The sequence below is a fragment of the Haliotis rufescens genome, unplaced genomic scaffold (genome assembly GCF_023055435.1).
Source record: "Haliotis rufescens isolate VD_foot unplaced genomic scaffold, xgHalRufe1.0.p SCAF_8, whole genome shotgun sequence".
Taxonomy (NCBI): domain Eukaryota; kingdom Metazoa; phylum Mollusca; class Gastropoda; order Lepetellida; family Haliotidae; genus Haliotis; species Haliotis rufescens.
In genome coordinates, this window is record NW_025964372.1 from 4,606,271 (window position 1) to 4,625,729 (window position 19,459).

At 39.1% G+C, this 19,459-nt stretch overlaps 1 protein-coding gene across 12 annotated transcripts in view; it reads left to right on the forward strand.

The window, feature by feature from the left end:
• The window catches only part of LOC124112317 (fibropellin-1-like), a 38,375-nt gene that overhangs the window by 14,671 nt on the left and 4,245 nt on the right, over positions 1-19,459 (forward strand). The window contains exons 11-33 of one of the 12 annotated variants that reach the window (XM_048389292.1): positions 176-349; positions 2,628-2,775; positions 3,624-3,737; positions 6,602-6,653; positions 7,845-7,985; positions 8,720-8,812; positions 9,131-9,229; positions 9,615-9,713; positions 9,968-10,066; positions 10,655-10,753; positions 11,136-11,234; positions 11,489-11,587; positions 12,176-12,274; positions 12,657-12,755; positions 13,010-13,108; positions 13,699-13,797; positions 14,180-14,278; positions 14,534-14,632; positions 15,830-15,928; positions 16,166-16,264; positions 16,604-16,702; positions 18,331-18,429; positions 19,070-19,168. In XM_048389292.1, the coding sequence (XP_048245249.1) occupies positions 176-349; positions 2,628-2,775; positions 3,624-3,737; positions 6,602-6,653; positions 7,845-7,985; positions 8,720-8,812; positions 9,131-9,229; positions 9,615-9,713; positions 9,968-10,066; positions 10,655-10,753; positions 11,136-11,234; positions 11,489-11,587; positions 12,176-12,274; positions 12,657-12,755; positions 13,010-13,108; positions 13,699-13,797; positions 14,180-14,278; positions 14,534-14,632; positions 15,830-15,928; positions 16,166-16,264; positions 16,604-16,702; positions 18,331-18,429; positions 19,070-19,168 (2,405 nt within the window). The remainder of the gene's footprint in view (positions 1-175; positions 350-2,627; positions 2,776-3,623; positions 3,738-6,601; positions 6,654-7,844; positions 7,986-8,719; positions 8,813-9,130; positions 9,230-9,614; positions 9,714-9,967; positions 10,067-10,654; positions 10,754-11,135; positions 11,235-11,488; positions 11,588-12,175; positions 12,275-12,656; positions 12,756-13,009; positions 13,109-13,698; positions 13,798-14,179; positions 14,279-14,533; positions 14,633-15,829; positions 15,929-16,165; positions 16,265-16,603; positions 16,703-18,330; positions 18,430-19,069; positions 19,169-19,459) is intronic. The other 11 variants (XM_048389297.1, XM_048389295.1, XM_046472372.2 and 8 more) reach the window with 11 other exon arrangements.

Here is a 19,459-nt window from a genome sequence, read left to right on the forward strand (position 1 = left end):
ACAGCTGTAAATGATATTGTTTATCTGTATGTGTATATGGGCCAATGGCCTTTCATACAATAAAGATTGATTGATTGTATGACTCCCACTATTCCGTGAGCATGTTCGTCCCGTTTGTTTTGTATGTATTGAAGTAGTGTATCACTCTGTGACTCTCTTCGCCTCCCTCGTATAGTCTCAGCTTTAGACACGATGGTACTGCTTTCGGGAACGACTGTGACAGCGCTGACAACTACATCATGACAAGCACGCCAAGGACATACGACACCACCAACAACAACCCCTACGTCTTCTCCAGCTGCTCCGCGGACTATTTGGACAACCACGTTAATAATTACCTCACGGGCAGGTAATTCCCTTTTGTTATTTCGTACGTTCTATTTGTTATTTGCAACAAATACTGTAGGCCCTTGTTAGACTGAACTTGTCAGTCTACTACTACTGCTACTACTACTACTACTTCTACTACTACTACTACTACTACTACTACTACTACTACTACTGCTGCTGCTGCTACTACCATTACTACTACTACTGATGTAGGTTTGACTCAGAGATCCATCCATGGTACGACCCAGTATATGTAGAGAGCGTCATGAAAAATGATAATTATGAAGCATTCTTTGGAATATCCCCGAATACATCATCATACCTATCCGGGCCAACAAACATGATCTTGTCCTTTTCGATAAATCCAATGAAATCATTTTGATCATTGAAGTCTCTGTCCCTTTTGACACTAATGTGATTGACAAGATTCAGAAAAGACATGAAAAATATGCGGACATCGCTTACGAAATGTAACGCTTGCATCCCAAGTACCAAGTTGTCCAGCTCCCCATTGTTCTTGGTGTTTAAGGTTTGGTACCGCCCAATCTGTTGACTGACATTGGTAAAGTACTTAGGAACACGGCCTTTCAGACAATCTGGGTAATGCAGAAGGCTACAGTGTTAGGGAGTCTTCACATTCTCCGAAAAGTTCTGGGTGGGTTCAACCAGGCAGCGCTTCCTGGGAGAAGTCCCATTCGCTGTCTGGGCGGCGTGCAGAGGAGGCAAAGGCCCTGAGCTGATGATGAGCCTAACTGATTGTGCCAGAACCCCCAAAGCCCATCGTATATTATTTTTTCAACAATTTTTGTTGCCGTTGTGATATTTTTATTAGGTATGATCAGCTTGAACTGGGTCGTTGGTTGACTTATTTGATACAAAAATGAAAAGAAAACAACTACGTGTTTCGGGTGACATTGAAATTGGACTATTCTTCATGGTTTTAGTCAAGTGCCTATGTAGACATTGCATCTGTGTTACTGAAGAAATATTGATTTCGCATTAAGGGAGTCGCGGATTAACCAAACCCTAAGCAATAGGGTTAAAGTGGTCCGTATTTATGGGGTTTAGATGAATGCAGTTCATCTTCAGAACTAACGGGATTCTGATTAACGGGGTCTGGAATATATAAGGAGGTCGGAATAGCGGGACTACTAACTCGATCAAGATTAATGGCGTCCGGACTAAAGGGTTCCGGTCTAACGGGGTTCGGAATAACGAGGCCCTGACTAATAGCTTACATTGTACTAGGTAACACTGACGTAAGAGGATAAGCAAAACAGAGTTGTGCAAGACTTGTACTTGTAAGGCATTACAGAGGGGTATTCATTGCAGCATTAAAAAACAAAGATAATAAAAAAAGTACGTGTAGACAGCCCATCGAAATCACGGAAATCAGTCCGTGACTTGATTTTATTGTCAAGCGAAAGGTACAGTTCCCAGGCAAAACAACGACATCCATCAGATATACATGGGGAAGTAACGCATGACAGCATTTCTGAAGTGTACATGCAGTGTACCAATATGGCGCCACTTTCGTGGCACTATTACCTACTTTTGCGGCACTATCGCGGCCCTATCGCGGTACTATCGCGGTACTATCACTATATCACAACTATATAGAAATTAAAATTATATCTACAAAATAAAGATCTGTAATAGTTATACTCCTTTTTCGAGTTGATCATGATGAACCTAGTCGATTACCCGTGTTTGATAGTTTCACACTAACTCAAACTTAATCTCGTATTTCGCACTGCTACGCATATCTGGGAAATCGGCTGGAAACGCAGGGGCCTTCTAGTAATTACTGGGTACATTCTGTTTGTAGATGACCACCCCCGGGGTACTCCCCTGTCGTACCAATCCGAACAACGACCCTTCCGCTAAGTGTTGTTGAGTATTTTAAGGAACGTATGTAGACATGTCATATATTGACACACAATGCCATGTAGAAAGTGGTCAAATGTAACACATGTTATATTTGGGATAATACTTTCTTTGTGAAAACAGATACTTGTACTTTTTTGGTTTGAGTCCCGTCGGGATTCGAACCATACTACCAAGGCACCTAACTACCAGTACACGAAGTCAGCGATCTAACCCACTCAGCTACCGAGGCTTCCACATACTTTGTGTACACCCTCTGACAAGTATAAATTGGCACGGCTCCCATGGCTGAAAGCTATGAACACACAATGCAATTTAGAAAGTGGTCAAATGTAACAGATGTGGCCTATGGGATAACACTGTGTTTGTAATAGTAATTGCCATGTTAAATTTCACTTCTTATCGCCTAGTGTCAGCACTGATTTCTCCAAGGCGTGTCTCCTGGAGTCTCTGCCACAGGTATCAGTCCCTGATGTAACAGGGGAATTCCACGGACAACAGTATGATGTGCATGAGCAGTGTCAACTCATATATGGTACAGGCGCTCGTTTGTGTACGGTAAGATCTTCCGACGTAGGTCGGGGTGGGGCGGGGTGGGGCGGGGCGGGGTGGGGTGGGGCGGGGTGGGGCGGGGTGGGGCGGGGTGGGGCAGGGCGGGGCGGGGCGGGGCGGGGTGGGGCGGGGTGGGGCGGGGCGGGGCGGGGTGGGGCGGGGTGGGGCGGGGCGGGGTGGGGCGGGGTGGGGCGGGGTGGGGCGGGGCGGGGCGGGGTGGGTGGGTCGAACGGGTAGCCTAGTGGTTTAGGCTTTCGCTCGTCACGCTGAAGTTAGGGCAATATCACGCTGAAGTTCCATGGGTACAATGGGTGAAGCCTATTTCTGGTGTCTCCTGCCGCTGGAATATTGCTAAAAGCGGTGTAACGTTTTACTCACTAAGACGTGCGGTGGTGGGGTAAGCGAGTTGTTGAAGCATGAGTACGTCACCACACTCACTTTCTCACTCATACTATGATGCAGATCTCATTGGGATTCGTAAGTTTTGAAAATGCAGCATTGGGATAGGCACGGATAAACGTTTGAATACCAAAGATATTAAAGTTTTAATTTCACGAATGTTACCTAAACATGACCGTACAAATTTTGGCTTGGAAATTCTACAACTGTGGTAGGTAAAACGTTTTTGCGGTATTTTCGCGAAAATATAGCGGTAATTGTGGTATTGTACAACAGTACATTCGCGATCCTACCGCGGTACTGTCGCGAAACTAACGCACTAAAAGTATAAAACGTCAAAGCTAATGCATTTTATAACCATTATCAGAAACAGATTCATTTGGGCTAAAAAACAGTGACAATTACATGTATATGGATGATGGATGTATAATGATGTTGGCTGTTGACAATCACAGGGTGTGGACTTGACGGGCATCACAGTGTGCCAGAAGATGTCCTGCCTTAATCCAGAAAATGGCAAATGTTGGTGGCATTATGCTGCAAGAGGAACCACGTGTGGCGATAAAAAGGTAAGATAATTCCAAGAAACCAAACCGTTCATAATTTATATTAGACAATGTTGGACAATTAATGCAGTTAAACCCAGCAGTCATGTGAGGATCCGGATTAGAATTGGTCTTCAGCAAACCATACTTGTCGTAGAAGGTGACTAACAGGATAGGGTAGTCAGCACCACTGCATCGCATCGTATCCCATTTGCGTTGATCGATGCTCATAGTGTCAGTCATTGGATTGTCTGGTCCAGACTCGATTATTTACAGATCGCTGTCATAAACATGTAGCTTGGCAATTGCTGAGTGTGACAACAAGAAGTAAAAAAACAAAAGTTACTCCAGCATCCCAACCTGGCCAGTGGGTTATACTTAAGGTTCGTTGATCTTGAAAGTGCAATGTATGATTATGTATCGTTTTGTTCCACTGGATTTGCATATATAAAGAACTGAAGAAAACATTTACAAATCATTATGAAAGATTATGAAAGGGTTGATATGAATGATGTTAAACCTCATTTCAACATTTGCGTATTTCGAACGATGCCAACACTAGATGCACAGGTGACAAAATGCGCCATAAAGGCTAATGTCAGAGGTTTCCAGGAAGTTCGTTTCTAATGTTATAAGAGCAAATGTTTCTTTGGAGATGCATATAAACTGAGGGGCAAGGTGAAGCATACAGAGCTTGGTTTTTATGCATTTGAGTTTGAAACTCTTGTTAAATATGATTATGTGCATTTATCCATCACTCAGTCCTGCAACAGTTTGTAAAAGTAATATGTGTCTCGTTGACGTTTTGAAAAAAGTAAATTGGTTCAAAGAAGACTGGAGTAAGAAAGAAATGTGCAACCAAATAATCCCTATCAATTTTAAATGTTGTACATTCGCATCCATCTGTTAAACAATAAGGCTAATTTATAGATTTTCAAAGCACGTGAAGTAAAAGAAGTTTGTAATTTTTATTTTTAAAAGTTTAAATCAAATTATATTTCTTTACAAATATAACCATGTAAAAGTATTCTGACTAAGCGCCAATACAGTTCATGTTTTTGATATAATATCGCTAACTATAGATAACTTTGGCCCAGTCGTCTGAGGCGCCGCAATTCGTTGTGCAGAGTTGCGTCCCTTGGACACACCAGAAACGTATGATTGTGGGGTCGAATCCCGATTACGTTTCTAGGTTTGTCAGCACCATACCCGTGCTCATGGGTTTCACCGAAATGGTAAACGTCTGAGACCTATATCACTTCGGGCTTTCCTCCCACATTAAGCTGACACGCCGCGATATAACTGGAATACTGTTTTACTCTTCAGTTTAAATACATAAGCAAATGATAAAACTATCACTTTGGTAAGTATTCCTCTACAAAATTAAAAAAAAAACCAATATATCTTGCTGAGCAAAGTCCACATCGCAAACCCGAAGTTGGTTGGTTTGTTGTTTAACGCCGCACTCAGCAATATTGCAGCTATATGACGGCGGTCTGTAAATAATCGAATCTGGACCAGACAATCCAGTGATTAATATCATGAGCATCGATCCACGCAATTGGGATCGATGACATGCATCCACCAAGTCAGCGAGCCTGACCACCCGATCCCGTTAGTCGCCTCTTACGACAAGCATAGTCGTCTTTTACGGCAAGAATGGATTGCTGAAGACTTATTCTATCCCGGATCTTCACGGTTGCGCAAACACGAAGACGTGCGTTTGCTTCATAAACTGTTTCCATGTTCAACACAACTACATCTATTGTCAAGATGTAATATAACATTCTTGTATCCTTTCAACTACGTATATTGTTCAGATGTGATATATCATTCTCGTATACCTTTAGCTTCATCTATTTTCCATATGTGATATATATCATTCTCGTATCTCTCCATCTACATCTATTGTCTAGATGTAATATATCATTCTCGTATCTCTCCATCTACATCTATTGTCTAGATGTAATATATCATTCTCGTATCCCTCAATCTACATCTATTGTCTAGATGTAATATATCATTCTCGTATCTCTCCATCTACATCTATTGTCTAGATGTAATATATCATTCTCGTATCTCTCCATCTACATCTATTGTCTAGATGTAATATATCATTCTCGTATCTCTCCATCTACATCTATTGTCTAGATGTAATATATCATTCTCGTATCTCTCCATCTACATCTATTGTCTAGATGTAATATATATCATTCTCGTATCCCTCAATCTACATCTATTGTCTAGATGTAATATCTCATTCTCGTATCTCTCCATCTACATCTATTGTCTAGATGTAATATATCATTCTCGTATCTCTCCATCTACATCTATTGTCTAGATGTAATATATCATTCTCGTATCTCTCCATCTACATCTATTGTCTAGATGTAATATATCACACTCGTATCCCTTCATCTACATCTATAATCTAGATGTAATACATCCTTCTCGTATCCCTTCATCTACATATATTGTCCAGATGTAATATATCACACTCGTATCCCTTCATCTACATCTATAATCTAGATGTAATACATCCTTCTCGTATCCCTTCATCTACATCTATGATCTAGTTGTAATATATCCTTCTCGTATCCCTTCATCTACATCTATGACCTAGTTGTAATATATCCTTCTCGTATCCTTTCATCTATATCTATAATCTAGATGTAATATATCCTCCTCGTATCCCTTCATCTACATCTATAATCTAGTTGTAATTCATCCTTCTCGTATCCCTTCATCTACATCTATAATCTAGATGTAATATATCCTTTTCGTATCCTTTCATCTACATCTATGATCTAGTTGTAATACACCCTTTTCGTATCCTTTCATCTACATCTATGATCTAGATGTAATACATCCTTTTCGTATCCTTTCAGTGGTGTCAGGAAGGAGTGTGTGTCTACTCGGAAGACGCTCCTGTCGCAAACGGTACTTTCTCAATGGCTGAAATAACACTGTTCTTGTTCTTATGTATAATTCTATAAGTTTTTAGAAACCATGTAGTTATTCTTTGTATATTTGAACTGTAATGTTTCTTTGAGCTGAGGATGGACACCTTAAACATTTTGTTAAAAGATACTTTGAAATAATATTTAATACAAATTCAATCCCCCCAGTCTAGATCTGCCAAGCAATACTTGTGTTCTATAGGGTAATACGTGTAGTTAGTTTCACTACCCAGAAATATGCGACTCGTGAAGATCCGGCGTAGAATAGGTCTTCAGCAACCAATGCTTGCCGTAAAAGGCGACTATGCTTGTCGTAAAAGGCGACTAACGGGATCGGGTGGCCAGGCTCGCTGACTTGGTTGATGCATGTCATCGATCCCAATTGCGTGGATCGATGCTCATGATATCAATCAATGGACTGTCTGGTCCAGACTCGATTATTTACAGACCGCCGTCATATAGCTGGAATATTGCTGAGTGCGGCGTTAAACAACAAACCAACCAACCAACCCAGAAATATGCACACATTTAGAAGCGTGATCAATATATTTTGTCCATATCGTTCTAAATAAAAATCTTTATAAATATAATTTTGTTTTAGAAATCCGTATGTTGAGGATGTTATCGCAGTAATTTGTTCTTGCTGTATATCTATTAAGATCATATACTTTCAAAATTGAGACTGGATTTCAGGTGAATGTTTTGTTGAGTTTTCACCTGGCAAAATTTCTACTTCCAAAGTCTATTTTGTGAACACTAAGTATAAGCGTGAAATAATGTTTCATCCCATGGCCACTTGGGATATATACATAATAATTGTCAGATGGACATGAAGTATTACATGCTCCGGCGTTAATCGGGTGTTTCATACTATAAAAAAGGTTTAGGAGTTTTTAGTTACACCCATAAGCATGACACCTTGCATGATTTATCGACATTTTAATACAAAAAAAGGTTATCGGTAGTTTTAAACAGCTCCCTCTTTTTATACATTCTCGAAGTAAGAACTTTAACCCACTGGTATAATAAATGTATATGTTTCCTTTCAAGTCATTCTTGTAGGTTGTTTTAGGTTCTATTTTCATATGTCAATAGCAGTGTTATGTCCATTTGAAAATGTCATGGAAACTTTTATTAAGGATGCCTTTGTGTTATGTTATCCTCCTTGTAGAGGACTGTTTGTATGGAGACAGGCCAGGTATCGTCTACTCTCCCCTCAATCAAACCTGCCCTGAATTCATCCCGGCCAATCTCGTCAGCAGGTGTGATTCTGAAAATAACAGACGACTTTGTTGTGAAACGTGTACAAAACGTAAGTATGAAAATACCCTGCCGGGCAAAGGAACGTATACACATTTGATCTGACACATCATCCACAAACTTTATGAACACTTAGTACCAGGTTGAAAACATTCTCCAAAGTAGTTCAATCACAATGATACCCACATCAAATACGTCACCATCGAATATTCGTTTCTTGTTTCTGTTTCATTTGTATCGACCTTCACACATGGGTGTAGTCCTTCCTTTGCCCGGCAGTTTATCATTACAATCTATTTATTCATGTGCTGTATGTTTTCACTTCTTTCTTTTTTTTTCTTGCTAATTTTTTTTTTCTCTTTTTTTTTTTGGGGGGGGATGCAACTTCGAGGCAATTTTAAGGCACTCCGTAGATTTTGAAAAAGGAATCGTCAATTTTTACCTCACTTCAAGCAGATTTTGAAATTGTCAGTTATTTCCATGGGGAAGGCGCGGTGGAGTTAAACATTTGCTCGTCACGCCGTTGACCCGGGTTCGATTATATACCCACATGGGTACAATATGTTCAGCCCATTTTCCGGTGTCCCCCGCCGTGATATACTGGAATATTGCTAAAAGCAGGGTTTAAAAGACGATACTCACGTACTCTCTCACTCTAAGTGGAAATAACAGCATACCATGCCACATGATGCAACCGGTTGATACCCTAGAATGCCAGCCCTTTATATCATATGTACATGAATCATGATTACGTTTTACGAATATATTCCTTTTTCTCTATTGCAGGTACTTGCAACAAGGAGTGCCTAAACAACGGTTTTTTGAACAGCACCTCTTGTCTCTGTGTTTGTCCGACGGGTTCGTCTGGGGACTTGTGTGGTATGGACAGTGCCCTTAATAAAAAAACATTGGAACACAATTACAATCGAACCTAGAAATATGCGTACAATCAATGTTACTGCCCTGAAGTCAGCGCTGCATCATGTATTTAAGGCACACGGGAGATTGAACACAACACATGCATACATGTTAAAGTAATAGTTAAAACTATTTACTTCTATTTCGCAGCGATGTGCGGATATAAAGAACTGACATACTTCCTCTTGGTCAGGACCGTTGACCCAGTGCATGTTAATAATGTGGTAGCCTTGTCATACAAAACCGATATCTGGGTAATGATTCCTATTCGCATTTCAGAGACGAACACATGCACTAAGACGTGTCTCAATGAAGGAACACTGAACACTGATACCTGCACGTGTGCCTGTAGGGAATTCTACACTGGAGCCACGTGTCGTAAGTTCTTAATTTCAAATAGAAACCAAGATGATGTCAAATATTTCTGGAAGGCATGTATCGATGAATAGTACGAGTTATGTTCTAATTGTTATGTATCTGGCACGAATCCATCGTTCCGCTATTAAATAACACCAATCTGGCAGAGTGATAGATGTGACAAAAACTTAGAAAATAATAAGTTTTGAAATGTTTGTTTTATTCAGGCTTTTGTTTTCATTAAATTTTGCATTACAGAAACTATGTCTTCGAAAGACTATGATGCCATAAATTAGAAAAATAAAAGTAAAATAAGCTTTCAATAGTATCCTATGTCATAAATAAAATAACTATGGCAGCATAAATTATAAAAACTAATAGTAACTGGCTCTCATTCGCATCACAGAGACGAACACATGCACAAAGTCGTGTCAAAACGGAGGCACACTGACCACGGATACCTGCACGTGTGCCTGTAGAGAGTTCTACACTGGAACTACGTGTCGTAAGTTCGAAATTTCAAAACATTCTTTAAATTCCTGCGTGATATTGCCCATTTCTGTATTATATGTGTGCACATGAATGCACGGTATATTAATGTTCTGCTGTAAACTAGATAATTTTTCAACTGGTATTGATACTGTTATAAGTTTGAAATATACAAAGTCACGTTGATTTAGGAAGCCAACATACTTATATTCATCTATCAATAGAAACCCTTCTTCTCGTGCTGTTGTTGATAGTTTGTGTTGTTTTCAGAGACGAACACATGCACTAAGACGTGTCTCAATGGAGGAACACTGAACACTGATACCTGCACGTGTGCCTGTAGGGAATTCTACACCGGAGCCACGTGTCGTAAGTTCTGAATTTAAAAAAACCCATCTCCATGTCAGAATGATGAGATCCGATTGGTCCACGTGATCTTGGATACTGTGTATTCCGCCTTGGAGGGGAAGGAATCTCTTATACCCCGCCATGAGCAATACAGGCTGCACGTTGACTTCTGAGAGGCAGAATAAATCCCTTATACCCCGCTTCCAAACAAAAAGCTGCACACTTTTCCCAAGTCAATGAAGGTCACGTGAAGCTATCCTCTGCTCAACCGAACAGCTGTTTTCTATCTATTCAGAGTTTGTTTTATTTCGTAAGTTTATGAATTTCAAGACATTCTTTAGATTTCCATCTGTTACCTGTACATAGGAACGTTCGTAAATTCCGAATTTCCAAATACAATGATTTATCTGAGCTCGTGAAAACACTTGATGTATATCCATTTATAGTTCATGTTATGTTACAGTAAATGTTTCAGTGGTGTGGAAGAATCCATGGCTGTCATTATATTACATAAAGAAACCACAAAAAAACTGACAAAATTCAATTACTGAACATTGACTGTCAGTATTACATTTTTCACGATGATGTTTTGTTGCTTTCTTTTTTCAGAGACGAACACATGCACTAAGACGTGTCTCAATGGAGGAACACTGAACACAGATACCTGCACGTGTGCCTGTAGGGAATTCAACACCGGAGCCACGTGTCGTAAGTTCTGAATTTCAATTAGAATCCCAGATGATGTCAAATATTCCTGGACGGCATGTATCGATGAATAATACGAGTTATGTTCTAATTGTTATGTTCCTGGCAGGAATCCATCGTTCCGCTATAAAAAAACATCAATCTGGCAGAGTGATAGATGTAACAAAAACTTAGAAAATAATAAGTTTTGAATTATTTTTTTTCAGGCTATTGTTTTCATTAAATTTTGCATTACAGAAACTATGTCTTTGAAAGACTATGATGCCATAAATTAGAAAAATAAAAGTCAAATAAGCTTTCAATAGTATCCTATGTCATAAATAAAATAACTATGGCAGCATAAATTACAAAAACTAATAGTAACTGGCTCTCATTCGCATCACAGAGACGAACACATGCACAAAGTCGTGTCAAAACGGAGGAACACTGACCACTGATACCTGCACGTGTGCCTGTAGAGAGTTCTACACTGGAACCACGTGTCGTAAGTTCGAAATTTCAAAACATTCTTTAAATTCCTGCGTGATATTGCCCATTTCTGTATTATATGTGTGCATATGAATGCACGGTATATTATTGTTGTACTGTAAACTAGATATTTTTTCAACTGGTATTGATACTGTTATAAGTTTGAAATATACAAAGTCACGTTGATTTAGGAAGCCAACATACTTATATTCATCTATCAATAGAAACCCTTCTTCTCGTGCTGTTGTTGATAGTTTGTGTTGTTTTCAGAGACGAACACATGCACTAAGACGTGTCTCAATGGAGGAACACTGAACACTGATACCTGCACGTGTGCCTGTAGGGAATTCTACACTGGAGCCACGTGTCGTAAGTTCTGAATTTATATTATCCTATCTCCATGTCAGAATGATGAGATCCGATTGGTCCACGTGATCTTGGATACTGTGTATTCCGCCTTGGAGGGGAAGGAATCTCTTATACCCCGCCATGAGCAATACAGGCTGCACGTTGACTTCTGAGAGGCAGAATAAATCCCTTATACCCCGCTTCCAAACAAAAAGCTGCACACTTTTCCCAAGTCAATGAAGGTCACGTGAAGCTATCCTCTGCTCAACCGAACAGCTGTTTTCTATCTATTCAGAGTTTGTTTTATTTCGTAAGTTTATGAATTTCAAGACATTCTTTAGATTTCCATCTGTTACCTGTACATAGGAACGTTCGTAAATTCCGAATTTCCAAATACAATGATTTATCTGAGCTCGTGAAAACACTTGATGTATATCCATTTATAGTTCATGTTATGTTACAGTAAATGTTTCAGTGGTGTGGAAGAATCCATGGCTGTCATTATATTACATAAAGAAACCACAAAAAAACTGACAAAATTCAATTACTGAACATTGACTGTCAGTATTACATTTTTCACGATGATGTTTTGTTGCTTTCTTTTTTCAGAGACGAACACATGCACTAAGACGTGTCTCAATGGAGGAACACTGAACACAGATACCTGCACGTGTGCCTGTAGGGAATTCAACACCGGAGCCACGTGTCGTAAGTTCTGAATTTCAATTAGAATCCCAGATGATGTCAAATATTCCTGGACGGCATGTATCGATGAATAATACGAGTTATGTTCTAATTGTTATGTTCCTGGCAGGAATCCATCGTTCCGCTATAAAAAAACATCAATCTGGCAGAGTGATAGATGTAACAAAAACTTAGAAAATAATAAGTTTTGAATTATTTTTTTTCAGGCTATTGTTTTCATTAAATTTTGCATTACAGAAACTATGTCTTTGAAAGACTATGATGCCATAAATTAGAAAAATAAAAGTCAAATAAGCTTTCAATAGTATCCTATGTCATAAATAAAATAACTATGGCAGCATAAATTACAAAAACTAATAGTAACTGGCTCTCATTCGCATCACAGAGACGAACACATGCACAAAGTCGTGTCAAAACGGAGGAACACTGACCACTGATACCTGCACGTGTGCCTGTAGAGAGTTCTACACTGGAACCACGTGTCGTAAGTTCGAAATTTCAAAACATTCTTTAAATTCCTGCGTGATATTGCCCATTTCTGTATTATATGTGTGCATATGAATGCACGGTATATTATTGTTGTACTGTAAACTAGATATTTTTTCAACTGTTATTGATACTGTTATAAGTTTGAAATATACAAAGTCACGTTGATTTAGGAAGCCAACATACTTATATTCATCTATCAATAGAAACCCTTCTTCTCGTGCTGTTGTTGATAGTTTGTGTTGTTTTCAGAGACGAACACATGCACTAAGACGTGTCTCAATGGAGGAACACTGAACACTGATACCTGCACGTGTGCCTGTAGGGAATTCTACACTGGAGCCACGTGTCGTAAGTTCTGAATTTATATTATCCTATCTCCATGTCAGAATGATGAGATCCGATTGGTCCACGTGATCTTGGATACTGTGTATTCCGCCTTGGAGGGGAAGGAATCTCTTATACCCCGCCATGAGCAATACAGGCTGCACGTTGACTTCTGAGAGGCAGAATAAATCCCTTATACCCCGCTTCCAAACAAAAAGCTGCACACTTTTCCCAAGTCAATGAAGGTCACGTGAAGCTATCCTCTGCTCAACCGAACAGCTGTTTTCTATCTATTCAGAGTTTGTTTTATTTCGTAAGTTTATGAATTTCAAGACATTCTTTAGATTTCCATCTGTTACCTGTACATAGGAACGTTCGTAAATTCCGAATTTCCAAATACAATGATTTTTCTGAGCTTCTGAAAACACTTGATGTATATCCATTTATAGTTCATGTTATGTTACAGTAAATGTTTCAGTGGCGTGGAAGTATCCATGGCTGTCATTATATTACATAAAGAAACCACAAAAAAACTGACAAAAATTCAATTACTGAACATTGACTGTCAGTATTATCATTTTTCACGATGATGTTTTGTTGCTTTCTTTTTTCAGAGACGAACACATGCACTAAGACGTGTCTCAATGGAGGAACACTGAACACAGATACCTGCACGTGTGCCTGTAGGGAATTCAACACCGGAGCCACGTGTCGTAAGTTCTGAATTTCAATTAGAATCCCAGATGATGTCAAATATTCCTGGACGGCATGTATCGATGAATAATACGAGTTATGTTCTAATTGTTATGTTCCTGGCAGGAATCCATCGTTCCGCTATAAAATAACATCAATCTGGCAGAGTGATAGATGTAACAAAGACTTAGAAAATAATAAGTTTTGAATTATTTTTTTTCAGGCTATTGTTTTCATTAAATTTTGCATTACAGAAACTATGTCTTTGAAAGACTATGATGCCATAAATTAGAAAAATAAAAGTCAAATAAGCTTTCAATAGTATCCTATGTCATAAATAAAATAACTATGGCAGCATAAATTTCAAAAACTAATAGTAACTGGCTCTCATTCGCATCACAGAGACGAACACATGCACAAAGTCGTGTCAAAACGGAGGAACACTGACCACTGATACCTGCACGTGTGCCTGTAGAGAGTTCTACACTGGAACCACGTGTCGTAAGTTCGAAATTTCAAAACATTCTTTAAATTCCTATGTAATATTGCCCATTTCTGTATTATATGTGTGCATATGAATGCACGGTATATTAATGTTGTACTGTAAACTAGATATTTTTTTCAACTGTTATTGATACTGTTATAAGTTTGAAATATACAAAGTCACGTTGATTTAGGAAGCCAGCATGCTAATATCTATCTATCAATAGAAACCCTTCTTCTCGTGCTGTTGTTGATAGTTTGTGTTGTTTTCAGAGACGAACACATGCACTAAGACGTGTCTCAATGGAGGAACACTGAACACTGATACCTGCACGTGTGCCTGTAGGGAATTCTACACTGGAGCCACGTGTCGTAAGTTCTGAATTTATATTATCCTATCTCCATGTCAGAATGATGAGATCCGATTGGTCCACGTGATCTTGGATACTGTGTATTCCGCCTTGGAGGGGAAGGAATCTCTTATACCCCGCCATGAGCAATACAGGCTGCACGTTGACTTCTGAGAGGCAGAATAAATCCCTTATACTCTGCTTCCAAACAAAACGCTGCACACTTTTCCCAAGTCAATGAAGGTCACGTGAAGCTATCCTTTGCTCAACCGAACAGCTGTTTTCTATCTATATGAAGTTTGTTTTAATTCATTTACTATTTCATATTAAAACATGTCGGTAGGATAAATTCCTGGTAGCAGGATCACTCGGGGTACATCAGGTTTTATGCGTCCCCCGTTAGGTTTCATTCCACTAGCCTCCGGCTTGTGGTATAAAACCTAACGCGTGACGCATACAACCCCATGTACCTCTCGTGATCCTGCTTCAACCTATCTTAGCTGATGTCGAACATTCCTCGACGACCTAATAGCTTGAATAGTTCGAGTTGTGTTAGAATTGTTTTACTGCCGTGAAAGAATCAGTTGAAGTCATTACCTCAGACCCCCAAATGTAAAACAATAACAGAAAAAGTGATACCTGCACGTGTGTGTGTCTGTGAAGAGTTTTACACTGGCACCAGGTGTCGTAAGTTTATGAATTTCAAGACATTCTTTAGATTCCCATCTGTTACCTTTACATAGGAACGTTCGTAAATTCCGAATTTCCAAATACAATGATTTTTCTGGGCTCGTGAAAACACTTGAGGTATATCTATGCATAGTTTTTGTTGTGTTACAGTAAATGTTTCAGTGGCGTGGACGAATCCATGGCTGTCATTATATTACATAAAGAAACCACACAAAAACTGACAAAATTCAATTATTATTTTTTTCATAAAATTTTGCATTACAGAACATATGATTTTGAAAGACTATGATGTCATAACGTAACAAGCATTTCATATGTATCCTTTGTCATGCTAGCTGCAGACCAACTTCTTGGATGTGTTAATTCATGCACAATTAAAGACATGTTTTTATGATAACACTATTGTGAACAATACTTTTCGAAACCTTTATAACATTAAAACAACGCCAAATCTGATAAAACAGAACTGTGTAACAACTTGTCCTTTCTTTTCATGCTTTTAATGATATATTTTTGTCATCTACTTCAGAAACGAACACGTGCTCTCGGTCGTGTCTCAACGGAGGAACACTGGACACAGATACTTGCACCTGCGCATGCGTCGCTCCCTTTTCGGGAACCGTGTGTCGTAAGTTATTATTGTCCAAACATACTCCAGAATCCTAGCTCGTACTGTACTTTCTGAACTATATATAAGCATGCAAGCTGAAATTAAGTTTCTCTCTTGACCTTTTTCCGATACTATCATAAAACTGGAAATGAAATCCTGATATTAAACCTGACAAAACAAAGATAAAAAAAACCGGCTGTCAGTTTTTTCCTTTCTCCCCGTGATTTTGGTGATATTTATTCCCGAACTTTTCAGAATCGAACACATGCACGAGGTCGTGTCTCAATGGAGGAACACTGAACACAGATACCTGCACGTGTGCCTGTAGGGAATTCTACACCGGAGCCACGTGTGGTAAATTATGAATTTTAATTGGAATCCCAGATGATGTCAAATGTGTATCGATGAATAATTCGAGTTATGTTCTAATTGTTATGTTCCTGGCACGAATCTATCGTGCTGCTATTAAATAACACAAATCTGGCAGAGTGATAGATGTGATAAAAACATTATAAAATAATAAGCTTTGAATTTTTTGTGTGGTTGTTTTTTCATTACATTTTGCATTACAGAAACTATGACTTTGAAAGACTATGATGCCATAAATTACAGAATAAAAGTCAAATAACAAGCTTTCATTGGTGCTTTTGTCATGCTAGCTTTACTGGGTATATTTTCTTAATCGCTTTACAGAAACGAACACATGCACGAGGTCGTGTCTCAACAGAGGAACACTGACCACTGATACCTGCACCTGTGCCTGTAGAGATTTCTACACTGGAACCACGTGTGGTCAGTTGTGAACGTCAAAACATTCTTTAGATTCCAATCTGTTATAGTACATTTCTGTATTACATGTGTGCATATGAATGCACGGTATATTATTGTTGTGCTGCAAACGTGATATTTTTTTCAAATTGCATTGATACTGTTTGAAATTAACAAAGACACAGTGATTTCGGAGTAAAGCCCCCATCTCACATTCAAGAATCTGAACACGAATGAACAGGATTTAACGTTTTTCCGTAAATCGGGTTAGAACGTATGAAGGTTCGCGCACTCATTCGTGCTCATTCGTGTTAAGTCGTGGTCGGTCGCGTCGGTCGTATGGACGTCGCAGCTCGGCTTAAATCGTGTTATAAATTTTTGCAATGCAAAAATTTATAACACGATTTAAGCCGAGCTGAAAAGTCGCGTTCAGTCGTATGAAGGTCGTATGACAGTCGTGTTCAATCGTATGAAGATCGTGTTCAGTGGCGTTCAGTCGTGTTGGGGATCGTGGGAAGAAACTCATACGATTTTCATACGTTTTAACACGATTCAATACGACTTTCATACGACTTTCCAACGAGTCCCATACGCCTGAACACAAAATTCATACGTTTGTCATACGACCGGAAGAGCCCATCACGTGACTGAGTGAGAACGTGGGAAACCCCCTGAAAGTGAAAGCTCATTCTACAGCCATGCCAACCCTCAGGCGGCCGAAACGGAAGCTCCTTCAAGCAAAACCTTCGAAAGGGAAACATCCTTCATCCCCTACCATGGATGAACATCCACCCGGTACCCAGGGACAAGATATGAGCCAGCTGAAACCTCTGAACCACAACCAAAATCGCCAACAACAAAAACATGTTGTTGAACATGGTAAAGACTGACACAGAAATGCTGTTGCAATGCAGCTTATATACTACATGACTCACGTGACCGAAATAAACAAAAATATGTCGTATGAAGGTCTTGCCCAGTCGAATGTAGATCGTGTTTATTTTTGTAGTCGTATGGACATCGTAATGATTCGGGTGTAATCGTATGGCGGTCGTGTTGATTCGTTTTTAAGTCGTATGGGCGTCGTATGACAGTCGTGTTTGGTCGAATGACAGTCGTATTGGGGTCGTGTTAAATGAGGTTAAATCGCGTTGTATCGTATCAATATCTTATGACGGTCGTATGAGTGTTGTGTTCAGTCGTATGAAGGTCGTATGAGGGTCGTATGAGGGTCGTGTTTGGTTAAGAAATTTGCATAAACCACAAGGTCGAGCACGAATCAACACGATTTTTCAACTTTTCTTAAATCGTGTTCGCAATTTCTTAAATCGTGTATGTGAGATAGGGGCTTAGGTGCTAATATTCACCTGTCAACATTTACCTTTCTTCTCGTGCTTCTGTAGAGAATTCTACACTGGTGCCACCTGTCGTAAGTTATGAATTTCAAGAAATTCTCATCTGTTATAGCACATAGGAAGGTACGTCAATTGTGAATTTCTAAATATAATGATCAGTCTAACCTGGTGTAGAACACTTCTGAATGAGGTGTATCCATATACAGTTCATGTACAAACCTAACTGATTGAATAATAACTGTGAATATTACTCTTCTCCCCCTGATGTTAATGACGTTTTGTTGCTTTCTTTTTCAGAGACGAACACATGCACTAAGTCGTGTCTTAATGGAGGAACACTGAACACAGATACCTGCACGTGTGCCTGTGGAGCATTCTACACCGGAGCCACGTGTGGTAAGTTGTGAATGGCAAATCTAATTTTAAAAACAAAGCAGCTGGCATCGAACATTCTTGGGTGAAGTTATTAATTAATAAATTAATTGAAACACTACTGTAAGTAAAACGTTTCGAAACCTTTCTTACCATTGGACACAATCTAGTAAAAATACCTTATAATTGGCTTACCAGTGATTTCTTTCTTTTCCTGAGTGTTGTTGATATTTTCTTGTTGTCTACTATAGAAACGAACACGTGCACTCGGTCGTGTTTCAACGGAGGAACACTGGTTCATTTCCATTTTCCTGTTTCTTATCGACGCCATCATACACAATTGATATCATATTGTCTAAAACATGCATAATCACACATAATTATTGTGTGAAACTCTTACTGAAAATAATCGAAAACCTGACTTTGTTTAGCATATTTAACACACTGAGTGATTGAATATTGCTCAACGGCACCTGAGCCATTTTACCAATCTCTGATAAGACCTTGCTATGTCTGTAAACACATGCACTGCCATCAAAAGGGAACGACTTGGAACCGACATAACATTCTTCTGAGCATGAATCTGTTAAAGAAACCAATTGAATCACACCCCTTGAGGTATGTATATTGAGGTATTGTATTTGGATGTATTGATTTTTTTCAGAAACAAATACCTGCACTAGAACCTGCAGTAATGGCGGTACTCTGAACCGAGATACGTGTACCTGTTCATGCGATCCGTTGTGGACTGGTAGCACATGCGGTAAATATAGCTAAACATTTACATCATAAAAGTGTTCATTGATGAACATTCCACCAATTCAGTTGCTTAGAATCAGTTACTAATATTCTCAGATTGACCTTGAAACGTACATGATGCAATCTGGAAACTAATTAGGAGTGTGTGCTGCAATCCGATTGGTTGAGAAACGCTGTTGAGCGGAATTGAATCCTAGAATTCAAAGAAATTTCACTGTGGATTTATTTTACACCCACACTATTTACTTTACACCCCTAAATTTCAATTAAACGTGCCATTCGTGAAATTTAACAT